The sequence below is a fragment of the Hyperolius riggenbachi genome, chromosome 5, assembly GCF_040937935.1.
Source record: "Hyperolius riggenbachi isolate aHypRig1 chromosome 5, aHypRig1.pri, whole genome shotgun sequence".
Classification (NCBI taxonomy): Eukaryota; Metazoa; Chordata; class Amphibia; order Anura; family Hyperoliidae; genus Hyperolius; species Hyperolius riggenbachi.
In genome coordinates, this window is record NC_090650.1 from 412,184,719 (window position 1) to 412,205,264 (window position 20,546).

General features: G+C 42.9%; 1 protein-coding gene across 5 annotated transcripts in view; it reads left to right on the forward strand.

Annotated features, from left to right (window-relative positions):
* COL14A1 (collagen type XIV alpha 1 chain) overlaps positions 1–20,546 on the forward strand; it is a 430,812-nt gene that overhangs the window by 358,913 nt on the left and 51,353 nt on the right. For all 5 annotated transcript variants that reach the window (XM_068237960.1, XM_068237964.1, XM_068237961.1 and 2 more), the window contains 6 exons: positions 7,645–7,809; positions 8,928–8,966; positions 12,075–12,213; positions 12,509–12,651; positions 14,365–14,474; positions 16,108–16,266. In XM_068237960.1, coding sequence (XP_068094061.1) covers positions 7,645–7,809; positions 8,928–8,966; positions 12,075–12,213; positions 12,509–12,651; positions 14,365–14,474; positions 16,108–16,266 — 755 coding nt within the window. The remainder of the gene's footprint in view (positions 1–7,644; positions 7,810–8,927; positions 8,967–12,074; positions 12,214–12,508; positions 12,652–14,364; positions 14,475–16,107; positions 16,267–20,546) is intronic.

Here is a 20,546-nt window from a genome sequence, read left to right on the forward strand (position 1 = left end):
AGGCCAAGGCCTCCTAGGCCATGGCCTAGGGCACCAAAGGAGCAAGGGCACCAAAGCAGCAGGCTAAATTGGTGCATTTAAAATTGGTGCAGCACTTGCAAGCTTGCAAATGCTGCAATGCAGGGAGATCAGACGAGCCGCTTGTGCAGCAGCCACCTTGCTCTCTGTGCACGTTTGCATTGTGGCGACGGCCATGGACTTGGGCAGCATTGGAGACGGAGGGGAAGAGGACACTTCTGCACAGGAGACGAGCAGAGAAGTGAGTGACACTGATGACTGCAGTGGTGTGGAGTCGAGCTATACTGAAAGAGGGGGGCTGGGAAAGGGAGTCATCAGGCTACCTATCACAGTTCTTGTAGAGTGCGCTACCCTTCTGCATATATTTACGGGTTAATCCTAAACGTTCCCACTGTATTAGTCCTCATTCACTGCATCCTCCTCCACTTAAAGGCCACTGGTTGTCCGGGTGCTCCAAGGGAATCGGTCATTAAGGACAAGAAACATAGAAAAAACAAAAAAGAGGAAAGACATAGTGCGCTCTGTCTGTATTATTTGCACACGGAGACCATCACCCTATGGGGGCCCTACAGTGCAGGTTCTATTGCGGGATCACCTCTGTCACCCTCCAATAGTGTAAATCCACTTGATTTATTCAATAAAGTTTAAGAAATCTACTCACAAACATGAAGTAAAAAAGCTTCCTAGCTCCTAGCTTCCTTGATGACCCTTGGAGCACCTAGACAACCAGTGGCCTTTAAGTGGAGGAGGATGCAATGAATGTATACTAATACAGTGGGAACTGTTAGGATTAACCCGTAAATATATGCAGAACAGGGCCGGATTTGTACTTCCAAGTGCCCTAGGCCAGTTGACACCAACCCCCCCCCCCCCCCCCCCCATCAAATTCTCTCCAACCCTCTGAGTAGCAATAACTGGTTTGAATGAGCTCCCCTCCATTTTGCTGCTTTGCCCCTCATTTGGCAAAGAAGCAGTGCATGCCCAAAGCATTCCCGGCCTCGGCTGCTGTGCACATCTGAGTGCTAAATTGCAAGGAGCACGAGTAGCCAGAGCATGTGCTGCTTCTTTGTCCTCTGTGCGACTGGCTACAGACAGTCAGAGCCACAAACAGGTGACAGGGCAGCGCTATTGAAAGAAGCTCATCCAAAACAGAGAACATGTGAGTAGAATATCTAAAACCACACATGCTGACATAGATGTGCTTTAAACAGTGACAATATAGTACTTGGGGCAATGCAAGGAAGGACAGATGAGTCAGTAGGAAGTTTTGAAGTTATTAAAACAGAATGATAACATTTATTAGCTAACTGTAAATAAAAAAGTGAGCCTTTGGCTTCTTCAGACTTTGTACAGTATATGTTTGTAGACTTTATACTAACAAGATGTTAAAGCACACAACTATATATACATTCAGCATCAGAAGGAGATGTATAGTTTGTTTTGCAAATATAAATAAATGTAATATAATTGCCATCCTGTTTCACTGATAGCTAGCAAAGTACAATGCTCTTCTAAAATGAGTCAGGAAAGAGTTAAAGAGGAGCTGTTAGGTATAAGGTCTCAGAGAAAATAAACACATATATCAGTAGCTAAAGATTGGCTGTACTTACATTACATATGCATTTCACCGTCCACGTTTGTACTTCACAGAATTTTTATATAGTATATGCAGAGATTGATGCTCCTGACAGCTCATGGCAGGTTCCATGTTTTTCTGTCTTCTATGAAGCCAATTGTGTCGTCATGTCCTCCCTGCTTCCTGATCACAGAAAAGCTCGTACTGAATAACACAGTGTGCAGTGAATATTAATTAGCCATGTGGCTAGGAACAATAGCGGACTCCTGCAGTGTACTCTGCCCGGAGATTTATCAGTGCTACGCGCTGGACTGATTACAAGCTGCTGTAACGTCTCATTAGCAGCCGAGGGGAGGGCCCCAGAATGCTTTGCAGTATAGTATGCGGCTTGCGTCCTGCTTGGGTCTAACAGCTTTTCTGATAAGCACACATCAAAGGTAAGAGAGATTTTTATCTTCACTAATGCCTTTTTGGCTTCCTTCTAAACTGTTTAACACAGGAGAATAGAGGTTTAAATTAGCTTCTGCAGCCTGAAAGTTACTCTTTAAGCTGTAGCAAAGAGAATGCTGTGGTCATTCCCTAGGAAAAAACAAACAAACAAACCATAAATTCAACAGATCACAGGTCTTTAAGAGCTGACCAGACCAGTAATAAATCTGACAGCGCAGAGGGAGAAGATTCCTGTTTGTGATTCTGAATTTGTGCATGAAAAAACTTACAGAACTCAAGAGTTCTGCTACTAAACCCAGGCTGGCACTTCTCACAGCAGCTTGTATGTCCCCACCATCATACATACAACATAATCATCCAGTGACAACACATACTGACTGTCCTCAAACACACTCTACACAAGTGAGAGAGATGCAGGGATCTCCGGAATTCAGGCAGACCAGAGCAAAGCAGGAGAGATGATTTACTTTGACATGTGACCTCTTATCTCTCAAAGTCCAGCGCCCTGCTGATTTTTATCGCCCTAGGCCTTGACCTTGGTGGCCTTCCCAGAAATCCGGCCCTGATGCAGAAGGGTAGCACACTCTACAAGAACTGTGTCTTTTACTGGGACGTGCATGTAGCGTATAAAAGAGTTGCAGCAGGTCTATATTTAGGGGGCAGGGGTGAAACAGGGGAGCGCAACTGTTAAACTGATATATTGTAATCAGGCTACCTATACTGGAGGGGAAGGGGTCACATCAGGCTACTTATACTAGAGGGAAGGGGGGGGGGGGGTCATCTGGTTACCTATACTAGAGGGAAGGGGGGGTAGGGGTCATCTGGTTGCCTATACTAGAGGGAAGGGGGGAGGAGTTATCTCGCTACCTATACTGAAGGGGGCAGCTGATGACGTTGGCCTTGGGCAGTAAAGAGTACAAATCTGGGCCTGCTTACATTCAGAGTTTATGTGTACCAGGCTGGTAAAAATACCTCCTAACATCCTCCCACTTCCCTTCAGTCACTGTGCCGCCCCCTCCTTCTCTCCCTTGTTGTCCTTCCTGAGTTTCTCTATCTTCCCTGCCCATGTCTCTTTCGCTTTCATCCCCTTCCCTATCTTCCTGTTTTATTCACTCCCTTTTCTCTATCGGATCGATTTCATTAATCTGACCGGATTGGTTAGGAGATTTTTGCCCATTAATGGTCCCAAACGATGATTTCCGATCGTTCATATGAAAAATCGTTTGTAAATTATAGTTCTACAAATTTTATCATTAGTGGCCACCAAGGTGGGGGGAAGCCTCATGGGAGGGAGGGAGGGAGGGAGTTTCAAAGAGTAAAGGCTGCTCTAGAGAAGTCTTAGACCAGTGATGGCTAACAATGGATGGCACTCCAGCTATGGTGGAACTACAAGTCCCATGAGGCATTGCAATACTCTGACAGCTCTAAGCATAACTCGGCGAGGCAGAGGCATGATGGGATTTGTAGTTTTCTCACAGCTGGAGTGCCAAGGTTAGCCATCACTGTCCTAGAGCCTTGTGAGATTTATGTGTTTATCTGCCTTTCTATGTATACTGAATGTAGAAGAGACTCTGTACTGGAAAAAAACCCTCTGGGGGATACTTACCTTGCGAGAGGGAAGCCTCAGGGTCCCAATGAGGCTCCCCCCTCCTCCGTAGGCTGGGGGAATCCAGCTCTGCGTTCCCCGGAAAGTCCGTCGGCAAAGGCTGACAAGGGTGTGCAGGTGCGAGTAATATTTACCTACCGCGGCTCTTCGTTCGGGTAAGGCGGAAATAGCCGAACCCAATCGTATCCGCTCTACTGTGCAGGGTCAAAGGACTCGCACCTGTGCAGTAGAGCAGATACGATCGGGCTCGGCTATCTTCTCCTCCAACCACCCTTCTGTAGTCTGTTTCTTGCTATATCTCTCTCCTGTTCATTCCCTTTATTACCACTTTTGACAATTGAGGATGGGGGGGGGGGGGGGGACTGGAGTACGCAGAAGAATTGCATGCATACATAAGGGTAACATGCAAACTCCATGCAGACAGTGTCCTGGCTGGAAGTTGAATATGGGACCCTTGTGTCATTCTCGGTGAGCCTCTCATTCAGTATTGTGGAATGGAGTGCTCCTGTCTGACAGCACCTTCCAGCAGTGCACTGAAGCTCTGGCAAGGATTTACACTGAACTATAATGAAACACTTTGGCTCTAAGCCTCTGATGAATGGCTTTATTATGAGCTGTTGAAATGCGCAGATATTAGACCTCTGCAGAGTCTCCCTCGTTTCACTCTGAGCTGGGAGAGTTCTCATAAATCTCAGACAATAGTAGCGGGTTATGAATGATAGGCCTGCGGAGCGCTGAAAGAACGCTGACAAGAGATGGTGCTGTGAGTGGCAGCTCCCTACCGACTGTTAAAACACTCTATAATTCAATCACAAAAACACCCGACAAATGAAAACAGCCGGGAGTTCTGTGATCTCTGGAGGGCCCGCTGTACCCAAAACATCAGAATCCCCACTCATTAAACTGCAGCGAGGGGAGGATGGAAGAAAAAGCTCCAATGTGAAGCGCTCGGGCTAAAGTCACTCATTTACTATGGAATGTGACTGAATCATTGCTACTTTGCTCTAATAGTATTACAAATGTTATAACATTTGTCAGTGCCATTCAAAGGACCACTATAGGGAAAATCATAGCATTTAAAATACATGTAGAGACATACAAATAAGAAGTAGGTACTAGATTGTGAGCCCCTCTGAGGGACAGTTAGTGACAAGACAATATACTCTGTACAGTGCTGCATAATATGTTGGCGCTATATAAATAGTTCAATAAATAAATAATGTATCCAATGAAGTAGAAAACAAGGAAGGAGGCACCGCTTCTTTTGTAAAATCCCTTTAATCCGGTGGGGGAAGATGCAGGTACATGGCAGTGGGGGCAACAGATGCCTGACAGCTGTTTCGCTGGCTTAAACCAGCTTCTTCAGAGGCAGATTCTGCCTCTGAAGAAGCTGGTTTAAGCCAGCGAAACAGCTGTCAGGCATCTGTTGCCCCCACTGCCATGTACCTGCATCTTCCCCCACCGGATTAAAGGGATTTTACAAAAGAAGCGGTGCCTCCTTCCTTGTTTTCTACTTCATTGGATCCAAAGCTGTCTTCTGGACGTGCACGCTCTTGGTTCCCATCTCCGGTGCGTCTGCCCTGCTGCATTTGGTGCCAGGTACTGTGCCTCCTTTTCCACTTAATAAATAATGTATGTTTCTTCCAGAGCAAAATGAGCCATAAATTACTTTTCTCCTGTGTTGCATTCACTTACAGTGGGCAGCAGAAATCTGACAGAACTGACAGGCTTTGGACTAGCCTCTCTCCTTATGGGGGATTCTCAAGGTTTTGTTTAGTTTCAAAAGCACGTAGTGAATGGCTGTTGCTCTGTCCAACTGACAAAATAGTGTACGGTGAGCAGGGAGGCTGGCTGGCATCATTGTATAAATCCTTTTCAGGGAATGTCTTTATATAAAAGAAAAGACTTGCTGAGAATCCCACATGAAGAAATGGGCTAGTTCTGTCATTTTTATTGCCCACTGTAAGTGACAGCAACGTGGGAAAAGTAATTTATGGCTCATTTTACTCTGGAAGAAACATACTTCTTATTTGTACAGTATGTGTTTACATGTATTTTAAAGTTTACAATTTTTCACGATAGTGGTCTTTTAAAGGACCACAATCATGAAAAGTTGTAAAATGTAAAATACATGTATGCATGTAGATTCACATGTGTTGCAGAATAAAATGCACTATAAATTACTTGTTTTCCTATGTTATTGTCACTTATAGTAGGTTGTAAAAATCTGACATGTTTTGGACTAGTCCATCTCCTCATGGGGGATTCTTAGGATTTTCTTTATTTTTAGAAGCATTTACTGAACGGCAGTTGCTCAATCAACTGCAAAAAACTCTATGCTGCACGTAGGGAGGCTAGTCAATATCCTTGTTTAGATCCTTTTTAGGTAATGCTTTTGTAAAGAATAAAGTATATACTAAAGATCCTCCATGAGGAGATGGACTAGTCCAAAACCTGTCAGGTCTGTCATATTTTTATTGCCTACTGTAAGTGATAGCAGCATAAAAGAAAAATAATTTATAGTTTTGTTTTAATCTTAGAGAAATATACAGTACTTCTTAATAGTACCATATATGTACACGTGTTTAAACTTTTAATTTTTTTTGTGATAATGGCCCTTTAATCACATTTTCTCTTCAACAGGCAGCCCCATTTGATTATTTTTCCTACTTCTTTGTAATCACGGAAACAGTATGGTGTTTAGAGTACACAGTGCCTCAATTAGTGTATAGAACATCTTCACATACCCATCTTCCTGCAAGAAGATTAGACTAAGCCTTGTACACGTGATAGATGGTTATCGGCTGAGGCAGCAGGACAGGGTTTCCTCTGAAGAGAATCTAGCATGTGTACAGCAGCCCCCAACATCACTCGGTGCCTCGTGCAGCTGTAAGCCTCATGGATCGTTTCAGCCAAGTGCTGGCTGAGAGCATTGTTCCCCCTACTCACCCCGCCCACTCTGTGCCGCTCTGTCATGTGCTGCACTATCAGCCATGCCCTCCTCCATAGCAACAGCTCGCTATCCTGGAGGCTCAGCACTATCATCTGGAGGAATGAGTCCTGATCCCTTCCGGGCGACAGTCCTCATCTGTGTGTGCAAAGCTTTAGCATCCCTTCCAGATACAGCGATCTAACTACTAGTGATGGTCATTTCCAAGAGGACTAATGGAGAAGCATGTGATCAGTTTGGTCAGGTGATAGATATGTAAGTCTCTGATATGCTAGTCATGACCATGTGCTAAAGCAGGATCTAATCACAACAAATCAGAGCTTTGCAAATCTATCAGCTGATCAAATAAATCACATGTGTCTCCATGAGTTCTACTAGACATGTGCATCGCTATTAGCCACCCTTTCAATTGATCCTTGCAGGTGAAAACTATATTTAGGTTATCTCCGGTCTACCAAAAGAAACTAGGAGTTATACAGGAGGTGGGGCTTATGAAGGAAGTAGGCGGACAGTGGTAGTCTGTGGCCCTGCACCTAGACCTTTGAAACCTCCCCATTAGTTTTTTAATATGATGCTGAAAAACCTTGGTTATGTAGTTCTAGTACAGGCATGGGCAAACTTGGCCCTCCAGCTGTTACGGAACTACAAGTCCCACAATGCATTTGCCTTTATGAGTCAGGACCGTGGCTGTCAGACTCCTGCAATGCATTATGGGACTTGTAGTTCCATAACAGCTGGAGGGCCAAGTTTGCCCATGCCTGTTCTAGTATGTTCAGTTTATTTTGCTCAAGTTTACACAAGTTCATTTTGGGGTCACATTGACAATAAAAGCCTCTATCTCTCCTTTGATATGTTGTTGGGGATGTGCAGTCCTATAATTAGATTGTAGAATAAGCGGTACTGAGCCTCTCCTGGCTGCTCCCTCCACACACAGCGGGAAGCAGGCCGTGTCCTGTGACTAACCACATTTTCTCTCTATATTTCTGCTCAGAGGAGATGAAAGCTGTTTGCCTCACCCAGTCTGTGTCCTTCTCTTCCTCCCAGGCTTCAGCATTTTTGCCATCGGCGTGGCGGACGCAGACTACAACGAGTTGGTGAACATTGGCAGCAAGCCCAGCGAGAGACACGTCTTCTTCGTGGATGACTTTGACGGCTTCAAGAAGATAGAAAATGAACTTATCACATTTGTCTGCGAGACGGCATCAGCCAGTGCGTAAAATGTGATCTGATTTTCTTCCAAATACCCTTTTGGGGTTTTTTTTAGCTGTGAATTGAGAAAAGACAGTAGTTCTGTTTGTCTGTGTCCCTAACCACAGATCACGGGCCCTCCCAGCAAGGTTTTAATGGCCATCCCCCTGTGCATCCACGGCCTGTAGTGATGGTCGTGTCTAGAAGAACTCATGGAGAAGCATGTGATCAGTTTGGTCGGGGGATAGATATGTACAGTAAGTCTCTGATATGCTAGTCATGACCATGTGCTAAAGCGGGATGTGATCATGGCAAATCAGAGCTTTTCAAATCTATCAGCTGATCTAACAAATCACATGCTTCTCCAGGAGTTTCTCTCAGATATGACCATCACTAATAGCCAGGGAGAACACACCTGTTTAGGGTGGAGGGAAGATAAGAATTTAGGTCCCTGGCCCTATAGCTGCAGAGGCTACTACCCCAGTAGTTATGCCTCTGCCTACTGGAAATATTTCCCCCCATTTCCTGTCCCACAGACCCAACAGGAAGTTGAAAATAATCTCCCCAGTGGTTGTGGAAACCCAAGCTCTGACAGCTGTAACTGAAATAGGCGCATGATTGGGTGATGATTTGGGATTTCACCTTACTTTCTGTTCTGTGACACTTAAAATCTCTTCAATAAGAACAACACTGATAATAAAAACAGAGGTTCCAACCTTGCTGCAGTCTATCAAGCACTAGTAAAAGTGTGGCTGGATAGTGTACTGGTAAAGGGCCCTTCCTCTGACATAGAAGACCATCTTGCCTCTACCTATTCAGTAAGCCAGTACCTATTCAGTAAGGAGTCCTTGGGCAAGACTCCCTAATACTGCAGAGTGGCCTATTGAATGTGCTCTAGTGGCTGCAGCTCTCGAGCTTGAGAGGGCCCAGAGCTCCTAAGCTTATCCTGCGGCAAAAAAAGTCAATAAGAACTAATGCATTCATAAAAGCAAATACTGGCAAACCAGGCATAGTAAGTTTTCATTTATGTTATTATTGGCAGTATTAATCATAATTCTTTCAGCAGGCAAACCTTTAAGTTATGCTGATATCCTGTGAAGACACTAGGTGCTTTGCATTCATACCTCTCTGTATTTCAGCTTGTCCGTGGGCTCACATCCAAGGCAACAGCGTCACGGGTAAGAACCTGTATGAGTTATATGCATGGAAATGTTGCTTACATTACTAACTTCTCACATATGTGGCCAGTGCTGTGGAAAGTGCAGTGTCTGCTGATAACCAATCACAAGTCAACTTTTGCCAACGTAAATGCAGTGAAAGGAATTCTTGTCGGCTAGCTACTGGTTTCAGCATCAGGAACACATTCTACATCTATATATTGCTGTATATTGGTATGTAGCCTCGCCCTGCCAGTGATGGTTACCCTAGGCTATTACCCTATAACAGCTTCCTGGTCAGCACACTGTTACACTGTAATATCACCCACTTAAACCATAGGGAAACATTGACATTACCTTACACATTCAGTTGTAACTGACAGCTGCTGATATATAACTCACAGCAACGGGTATATTTCAGTTCTGACAAAATATTGTCAGAACTGGAGGGGATCACTGTCAGAAGAGAATGGTGAGCTTCTGAGAGGAACTGACGGTGAGGTAAGTATGTAATATTCATTTGCAGCTACGTCATGTGTTTATTTTAAATAATTTTACTCGCTTCAGGTTCCCTTTAAGGTGACTACTAAAGATTCAATTTTTTTGTACAGTTTTACCTTCTCTATGGAATATAAGGGACTGCCTAAAAGCTCCATTCAATATATTCACTCAGTTTACCCTTCCACTATAAAGATTTGGTAAGATTGGACAAAACAAATTGGATCGTTACTTCCCTCTGCATATGTGTTTGCACATACTGGGTACACTTCTTCCGTGATTGTGGGGATTTCCATCTGCTTCAGCGCACCTGGAGTGCGCTGTCGGTGGAAATCGACCGCAGATCATTACAAGGAATCACTTGACTTCCCATTCGCACCTGTCGTGCGACGTTTCGTGTACCCGCCGGCTGGAAGATGGATGGTATAACACTTGTCGTCAGGGGGATGTTGCTAGAGCCATCTTCCTCTGAGTATTTAGCTTAAGACTGAGTTTAAGAGATCTCCTCTATAGCGTCTGATCATAAGTCTGTCACTGTGTACGCTTTCTTGTAGATGATCTATACTCCTTCTTGGGTAAAATAATACATCACATTTCTTTCTACAAATGTATTATTAATTATGCAAATCTTCTGTAGATTAACATACTGGAAACATTGCAGAATCATTCAATTTAGCTAAATACTAAATTAAAACCTGGATGTATGTGTGTTGTTATTGATAATTAATCAACAGAAAGGTGGCCACACACAATAAAATAAAAAGATTCAATTTTCCCACTGAAATACTTGATAAAAACAATCACTTCACTTGTTCTGAAGAATTAAAAGGGATTTTTTTTCTAAATATGAACAACAAAGCTAATCAAAGGTCTCTTTTTTAATGTATAAGTTGATCGGGAGTGACAAAGGCAAGATTGGAGGAGGTGCCCCAATTGTGATACAATATGTAGTGAGCGGAGGTTAGAAATAGGAACAGTCTTAAGCAGCATTTACACGATATAATTTTTTGTGCGATTCAATCGGATCGAATTCGATTGATCGATTAAATCCGACATGTCCGATCGGGATTCGATAGTTTGGTCGAGTGTCATTGCAAAACAATGGCAAATCGATCACACTACCGATAGAATCGAATCCCGATTGGACATGTCGGATTTCATCGATCAAACGAATTCGATCCGATCGGATCACACAAACAAATTGTATCGTGTAGATGGGGCTTTACCTCGTGATAAGAGGTTAAGATGTTTATTGTTAGACACCAATAAAAAATACAACGCGTTTCACGCGACCTGCCCGCTTCCTCAGGTCAATATGAGACAGTGTCTGAGCTATGCATCTATGTTTCAGAGCACCAAATGAGTGACAGAGATTTCCCACCATTTTTTCAGAAAATTGAATGGTATAGGTTAGATTGTCAATTTCTTGATTTATTTACACCAGCCATAATTTTCTGAGTTTTCAATAACTCATTTCATAATTGGGGAAATGTTTTCACAGGCGTATGAAACATTGGTCAGATTTTTAAAGTTACAATGAATTGTAATTATTTAACTGAAAAAAAATGGTATGGTGTGTGGCTATCTTAGTACTAGCTAAGTACTAGTTTAGTGTATAAAAGACTTACAGTGTCAGTAATCCTGCGCTTACCAGCTCAGTTGCTGTTACATCCGCTGGCAGCGCATCTGGGGCTTCCGGTGCGGCCGGCCGCATTGGCAGGGATGATGTCAGCAGCGTACCTGCAGGAATCCGGCCGCATGATACTCAGACTGTAAAAGAGGATGGACGCACGGGCTGTCAGCCTCGCTCCTCTTATGCTCTATGGAAGCGGGTCAGCTGACACGCAGGACTCCACCTCCAGTTCCTGATTGGCCAAGTGGCTTGGGGGCGTGTTTGCCTGCTTACCCGGGGTATTTAAGCTCTGTTCTGACACTTGCTCACTGTCTGCTCTAGCTAACACTTCACAGTGAAGGCTTCAGACCTTAGTCCGTTCCGTGTGTGGCTTGAACCGGCAGGACCCCGGGGATTCCATACTAGCTCAGCTATTATATATTGTTTACCTGTGTATTGACTTCTGCCTGTTTTTCTGACTACTCTCTGTCTGCCGATTTTGTACCTCGCCAATCTGATTTGTTGCCGACCTCTGCCTGTTTATTCACTTAGATTTAGCCTGCCGATTCTGTACCTCTGCCTATCTGACCAGTTGCCGACCTCGGCCTGATTACTCACTTGATTATTACCTGCCGATTTTGTACCTGACCAATCTGATCTGTTACTGACTTGATTTGCCTGACCATTCTATATATATCTGTTTGTACTGCCTTCTACTGTTACTGTATGTAAGACTTTACCCTTTCAGGGGAAGTCTATTTATTGTCTGTCTGCTAGTGCCCACACACACTAGCAGATCGTTACATACAGAAGATAGGTTATGAAGCACTGAACAGAGTGCTGGGGGTGAGGCAGGTGGCTCCAAATAATGAAGGGTTTAAAACATCGTAAGTTACCACACTTAAGTTAAAGTATGCTAACACTTTGAGCACAGAGGTAGGCCTAATATGGGTGTTAATGGTTAATAAAAGAAATAATTTACAAGTATACATTCTCAATGTACGTATTTGCATTTTCAGGTTTTAAAATGATGGAAATGTTTGGATTGGTGGAGAAGGAATACGCCACTCTGGAAGGGGTGTCCTTGGAGCCGGGATCATTTAATAACTTCCCCTGCTACAGGATACACAAAGACGCCCTGGTATCTCAGCCTACCAAGTAGGTAACAAATTAACACACCCTGGGCCATATGCAGTTCACTTTTTCTCCTGAGTTTTCTTCTAGGAGATATTTTTAAACCTGTCCTTAGAATGCATTTTAAGCCAGCAGCAAGCAAGAAAATACAAAAAATAATTTTGATAGTTTTTTTTTTTCACCTACGGTACTTTTTGGTACTTTTTTTTAATTACAAAATGCTGAAAACCTATTTTAAAAGATGTTGAAAAATTATCTCCTGGGGAAAACTCAGGTGAAAAAGTGAAAATAATTTTGATCATGCTTTCTTTGCTAACAGGCATATCCACCCAGAGGGACTCCCTACCGATTACACTGTCTCCTTCCTGTTCCGAATCCTCCCAGACACTCCGAAGGAACCATTTGCACTCTGGGAAATCTTAAACAAAGACTACGAGCCATTGGTTGGAGTAATACTTGACAGTATGTTGATATTGTATCTGTTTATATCATACAGTAATTCTGTCTATTTCCAAAGATTGTAGCTCAGAACAACAGCAAAGCTTCGTATACACTCTGGACTGTCATCACCTGTAACGAACAAGAAAATATGGGCTGGCTGAGTATCCTTAAAAATAAAAGAAGTACAAAGACGCGAAAACACAATGGTTTTTGTCCATGTAACTAATCTATCCTGACTGATACATTCAGGTGATAATCGGATGATGATAAACAATCATCCCAGAGGCGTAGCTATGGTTTTCAGCGCCCGGGTACAAAGACAATTTTTGCGCCCCCACCTGGATAAAATTGGCGTGGATACGCATCATAATGTGGGCGTAGTCATGGGTGGAGACAGAGGGACAAATGCTGTTTAGATGTGCCCCCTCCCCCATAGATAGACAGATGTGCCCCCTTCCCTCATTTAGATAGCCAGATGTGCCCCCCTTCCTCCTGTTTATATAGCCAGACTTTCTCCCCTTCCTCCTGTTTATATAGGCAGATTTGCCTGCTTTTTCTGCTGCTGTAATGTTTCTGCTCTCCTCTGCAAAGGGAGGTGGAGAAGCAGGAGCACTTTGAGCAGCCAGTTTGCTGCTTCTCACGTGCGTGGGGGTGCAGCAGCTGTGCTGAGCGCCTTCACAGTGCTGCACCCGGGGACATATGTCCTCCCTTGCCCACCATAGCTACGCCTCTGATCACTCCTTTCAAAGACCTCACATATCGCTAGTTTCTGCTAACTCAGTAGACCATAGTTGTGATGTAGCTGAATTCAAACGCCATCAGACATTGTTTGTTTGTTGCATTACCATTGGGGATCACTTGTTTTTTTTTACTAATGTGGTTGAAAGTGTGCATGGACATTGTCACCTCGTTTATCTTGTGTTATTTATAGGCTACTGTATATGGTCTTCTTGCTCCAATTAGATATTAGCTTCACATCAGTTCAACTTCAAGAGGAAAATCCCTCATTTCTGACATTCTTTCGGTACGGTTTAAACATTTGAGGGGAACCGAGGTGAGAGAGTTATGAAGGCTGACATGTTTATTTCCTTTTAAATAATGCACATTGCCTGGCTGTCCTGCTGATCCTCTGTCTTTAATACTTTAAGCCTTAGACCCTGAACAAGCATGCAGATCAGATGTCTATGAAAAATCTGACAAGATTAGGTGCATGCTTGTTTCAGCAGGATGGCCAGGCAACTGGTATTGTTTAAAAGGAAATAAATATGGCAGCTTCCATAGGTCTTACAACTTAGGTTTCTTTTAATAAACACAGCATGTGTATGCCTCAAAATGGTACTGAATATCCTACTGACATCATCGTTCTAGCCTGGCTATGCTCTCCTAGCAGCTGTGCTATTGAGTGGCATTGATGTTGACTCCTTTACTAGCTGCCTGTTGGACACAGGACTCAAGCACCACCCCATTCCATGCCTGAAGCAGATGTGGGGACTGCCTGTTGACTGCAGGCACAATCCCTACCCTTAGACTGTATCATTTAAATGAAGAACAGAACAGTTGTGGTCACCAGATCAATAATGGATCAGTCTAGGTCCATGGTTTCTTTATTTCAAAATGGATTCAAAATCTGTTAAAAAGCATTAAGATCTTTTTTTACTTGATTGGATTGGACACCTCCCAATTGTAGTATTTGTGTGTTTTATGCAAATGTTTTCTTTTTTTTTTCTTCTTCAGATAACGGTAAAACACTAACTTATTTCAACTACGACAATAAGGCTCAGTTTCAGACAATAACGTTTGAAGGTCCGGAGGTGAAGAGGATCTTCCATGGCAGTTTTCACAAGGTGAGTTATGTAATGGCTGTACTGAGTACTGCCTCTGATGAGCCTACTATGGAAAATACTCACCCAGCCACAGGTGCAGCAGCAGCATTCTCCTGGAGACTGAGTCGATGCAGGCATTCTAGGGGTGGACCTTCTTAGAAGTGTTTGGTTGTTCAGCAGCCGATGAGAAGGCAGAGGAACCTCATCAGAGACAGGCAATGATGCTGTCTTGATCATTGGTGGCATAGAGATTCACTGAGGCCAATATGCCTCCTTTTAAACCACCAGCAAGCAAGAAAATACTCAAAATATTTTGATAGTACTTTTTCAACAACTTTTGGGTACCCTTTTCTATTGTAAAATGCTTAAAAGTTATTTTAAAGAGAATATGAAAATTATTTCCTTGGAGATAACTGGTGAAAAAATTAATTGCATATGGGCCTCAGATTAGATATTTTGCAAAAATACGCTGATATTTGTAACTTTACATGTGTTTTAGGATATTTGGGGGCATATGCAATCAACTTTTTCTCCTAGGATATAATTTATCATCATTGAGTTTTCAGCAATTTGCAATGGAAAAAGTACCAAAAAGTAGCAGAAAAAGTAGTATCAAAAATATTCTGAGTATTTTTTTGCTTACTGGTGGTTTAAGGCTGGTTTCACAGCGGGACGTTAAAGTCCCACGTTACAGCAGCCAGTAATGCAGCCTAACTCACAGCACTGTAAAATCAATGTGCTGTTCACAGTGAACACGTTGCGTTAGGGTTTAACACTGCACGTTAAATGAAAGTGCAGCATGCTGTACGTTATACCCCTATAGAGCTGCGTTAGATTGTTTGCACATGCTCAGTGACTAGCCACATGGCTAATTAATATTCACTGCACTGTGGTGACTCGTGGTGGGACTCGTAGTGTTGTCCGGATCATGAACGAATCGTTCATTTGATCCAGATCTTTTTTGTGAGTCGAATCATCCGGATCACCACAATGAAAAATTTGGTTCACAGTGGATGTCTGTCTGGAAGAAACAGGAACATACAGAATGTACAGTGCAGGGAAAGTCCTGTCCTGCTAGTCATTTCACCCAGTCTGCTTCCCTAGTAAAATGATTCGGTTCAAACATCCGGATCTTTTCAATGATCCGATTTGAATGATCAGAATACTTAAAAAGATCCGGACTTCCCATCACTATCCTGGAGCGGCTGCTTTGAGAGCTGCATAACGCGGCTCAATCTGACGTCCAACTTCAACACGTCCCCTAAAACGCAACGTCTTGGTGTGAAAGAGCCCTAAAAGGCAAGTTGGACAAGTTAGAAAATATCACCTTGGATAAAACTCAGGAGAAAAAATGTAATTGCATATGGGCCTTGGTGCTCTACAGAAATTCACTCAGAGTTGGAACTCTGCAAAAACTGACTGCGATTTAGTGATCTACAAGAATCTACTGAGATTCGGTGCTCCACTAAGATCTAACACACAAAGATCTGACCATTGGTTTTCGTTCCAGCAGCCCTATCTTGCCTATCTTGGTAAAATCAACACTAGCTTTTTTAATTTAGCCATTAAAATGTATTATTTGTACATTTCTTTTTAGCTTTATACTTATATTGTCCGCGACCACAGTAAAAATCAATTTCCACCGCTTCCCTAGGTACATATCGTAATTACCAAGACTACTGCCAAGCTGATCATAAACTGCAAGCAAGTAGCGGAAAAAGCAGTGAGCACCGCTGGCAACATCACTGTGGACGGTATGGAAGTTCTGGGCCGAATGGTGCGATCGCGGGGACCCAGAGACAACTCTGCACCGGTAAGCACTGCCAGAAAGATGTTCTGCGACAATTTACCGAAAACTAGAGAAAGCCAGTAAACACATCCAGAACAACGAGCCATTCATTGGCAAACCTACTCAACGCATTCCTGTGGCACGTCTTACAGTGTTAGGCAATAAATTTACATTTATTACATTTATCTATTATCCCACCCCAGAACCAAGATAATGCGCTAACGCAGATACAGCTTACATATAAACCGCTGTTAAAGATAATTGATTATTAGACGGAGACCCCAAAACACAGAGAGCTTTGTGTAGCGCAGTTTGTATGGTAATAGCCTCAACCCACTCACAAAGAAAAGGGGAGGTTAGTATAGAAGAATTGCGTGGCTATTGTCCAACCGCGACTAGCGTAATCAACACAATGGGGAATTTATATGAAAGGGCCACATTGTGTAGGGTTGGAAAGGAAGTCTTGTGTTTCTTTGACGCTTTTACAAGAGTCATCGGTTGACTAAGCGTCCCACTTGCTGAAAAATGCCCATCAACTCAGAGGAAGACTTTCGGAAGGATTGGTGTTGTCAGGACCTACGTGATAAATGTTTATCAAAACAATAAGTCATATCTTTGTTTTTTGGGGGGAGGGAACATGGAGGGGGGCTGTTGCCCTTTTAGCATTGAAATTGCTAAATAATGGCTGCCAAGGTTGGTGCCATGCGAGGCATTGAACCGACTACATTGGCATCAATTGACATTCCACTAACCCAGACAAATAAAAAGTAGAATGAGACAAAACAGCACACGATCACCTAGATCAGGCATGGGCAAACTTGGCCCTCCAGCTGTTAAAGAGACACTGAAGCGGAAAAAAAATATGATATAATGAATTGGTTGTGTACTATGAATAATTACTAGAAGTTTAGCAGCAAAGAAAATATTCTCATATTTTTATTTTCAGGTATATAGTGTTTTTTCTAACATTGCATCATTCTATAATATGTGCAGATTACACAACACTCAGCATTCAAAATGATTCTTTCAGAGCAGTCTGTGAACTAATGACCTCTCCTCTGGCAGAGGAAAAGTAAACAGTCCAGGAACAGTTGAGATAATAAAAGTCAGATAACAGCCCTCTCCACGACTTTGAAAGTCGCAGAGCTTAATTGCTTTTTTGCATAGAGATAACAACTAGAGTTTCTTAACGCTTCCTAAACAATTAGACTGATGTATCTGATCTTAATGTTTTATTTCTTAGCTGTACTACACATACAAATCATAATATCATCATTTTTTTTTTGCTGCAGTGTCTCTTTAAAGGGAAGGTCCAAGCAAAAAAAAAAAATGAGTTTAACTTACCTGGGGCTTCTACCAGCCCCATGTAGCCATCCTGTGCCCTCATAGTCACTCACTGCTGCTCCAGTCCCCCGCTGGCAGCTTTCTGACCTCGGAGGTCAGGGCCGCATTGCGTACATTTTTACGCATTCCCGCTAGTGCAGGAACATTAACATATACATTTTTACGCGTTAGTGGTGCAACGCATACATTTTTGTTCCTGCACTAGCTGGAATGCGTAAAAATGTATGCAATGCGGCCCTGACCTCCGAGGTCAGAAAGCTGCCAGCGGGGGACTGGAGCAGCAGTGAGTGACTACGAGGGCACAGGATGGCTACATGGGGCTGGTAGAAGCCCCAGGTAAGTGAAACTCATTTTTTTTTTTTTGCTTGGACCTTCCCTTTAAGGAACTACAAGTCCCACAATGCATTGCAGGAGTCTTACAGCCACAGACATGCATTGTGGGACTTGCAGTTCCTTAACAGCTGGAGGGCCAAGTTTCCCCATGTCTGACCAAGATCCATGGACAGCCCGCTTCAACAAGCAGTTACCTTTTCTTATAAAACCACAAAATAAATGACTGGGCCAATTCTAAACTACTGGTAAGGCTCTTATTGGTGGGAATTAGATATCCCCTCCTCCCTCTGGCCACATACTAGTAGCTAATTAAAAAAAAAAACCTGAAGTGAAAAAATGAGCTTATGATATAATGAATTGTATTTGTAGTATGGATCCTGAATAGAACATTATAAGCAAAGAAAAGAGTCTCATATTTTTATTTTCAGTTATAAAGCTTTTTTTTTTTATAGGATTGCATTATTCTTTTACAGTTGCAGTTTTAAAACCACTCCCCATCTTTTAAGCTGTAAAACAAAGCAGAAATAATGACCCTTTGAACTTTCCCGCAGTAAAACCTTATCTCAAGCCGTCTGTTACTGTTTCTTGGCTGTTTAAATGATTCGGAAAACAGGACTGTATTCAACCAAGTTGGGTCGATTAACTCAGAGAAGCTCTTTTGCATAGATAACTGATTTTTTTAACTCTTCTGGGACTGGAAAACAATATGAGACTCATATCTTTGCTACTAATGTTCTGTTTCTTAGCTGTACTACACATACAATTCATTATCTCATATGTTTATTTTCGTTTCAGGATTGCTTTAATAGAAATATACTTGTTTGAACAACTCTGCTATTGGCGATAAACCTGATACATTCTCTGCTATTTGGACTCCTTGGTCTGTTTGGTCAGCACTTCATTAAATTAGAGCTCACTGTAAAGGTGTCCATACATCACTCGATATTGCAGCCTGATCGACCTTCCAATTTAATAATTTTACCAAATCAGAAGAGAGTTGGTGTTACAACATGCACGTCTGATCAGACCGTCAATCGATTTCCTGTGGAAATCAGTTGAAAGGATCGATTGGACAGGCTGGAAAATCTAGGTTGCAAGTGCTCGGCGGCGAGAATGGCGATCGATATTGCAATGACCAGCATACCCGACGGACGCCTGGCCGGTGTCACCAGTGTAAAGTCTCACCCGTCCTTCTCCATGACTCCTGGCCTTCCTACAGTTCCTGCCGTCACCGTGAGTCAGGGTCGGGGCAAGGCAGAGGCGAGAGAGGCTCCAGCCTCAGGGCGCAGTGTAGGAGGGGCGCACAACTCACTCAGCTATCATTCCCCTATTGTATTTGAAGCAGAGAGAAATAAGAAAAGCGTATACATGGCAGTGACTGCAAGCCAGATAACTAGTAATTAAGGTTTATTTTTTTGGGGGGGGTTGGAGCCCCTCTTAGTCTAATAGCAATCAGTGTGTGACGGCTGGGGTGGGAGGGATGGAGGGACACACTTTGGTGTCTCTGCCTTGGGTGCTGGAGGACCTGGTCCCATCTCTGCTGTGAGTACCCGTACCATGTGTGATGTCACTACACGCTTCTGGGGACACGTGGTACAAGTGTCTGTGTTTACACTGGAAGAGGCCACGTGGATAGGTGAGCATGGACACTGGAGTGGTGGGGTGGACACCTCTACATGTGGGGGGCAGCCAGGTAGGCGGCAGAGGTAGCAGTAGGCCAATTTCTGATAGATTTCATACTGTAATCTGTGCGCCGTATATGGGCAGGCAACAGAGAGGTCTATCTCATGGTCGATCTGCCCATACCTCTAGTGATAAAACTTCTAGCAACTTTATGGTATCTTTTGCATTAGTACGCTGTTTAAACCCTTTTTGTGGGGTCAAGTGGGATCTCGTTTGATCATTTACCGTGAAAAACGTGCATCCATTTTTTTGTATATTGATGCATTATTGTTTGCTTTTTTTTATTATTTTATTTTATTTGATCTTTTCTTTATTTCTTTTTTTTTTCTTTTGGCTTTTGTTTCTCATTCGCTTTATAAAAATGTCCTTCTTTTCTAGAAAAAAAATATTGTTGAAAAAACAAAAATGCCCGAGATAGCTCTGTGAGGGGCCACATTATTTCTACTGAGGGCTGCACTTACCTATTTAGAAGAATATCTCAGTACTTTCCCAGCCCCATTTAGATAATTCTAGTGATTCGCCATATGTGATGCATTAGGGTAATACGGAGGCTGGAAGCTATTTCTATTTACCTTTGTGACACGTAGTTTGTTCTGACATGTAAAATGATGCAAGAAGAAAATTAAGTATACCCCAATCACATTTTTTTTACTTTTTATTAACTTATTTCAGTGTTCAGTTAATCTAATCTAGATAAATAAAGATGTCATATAACAAGCAGGGGTGTAGCAATAGGGGGTGCAGAGGTAGCGACCGCATCAGGGCCCTTGGGCCAGAGGGACCCCCGAAGGGTTCCCCCTCTATCACAGTATTAGCTCTCTATTGGTCATGTGCTGGTAATAATCACTTCTATAGATGCTTTGAATAGCAGTAATCCTTAACACACTGTTCCCCATCCCCTTCTTGCACTTCTGACACTGGGGTTGTAATTGGCAGGTTTTGGT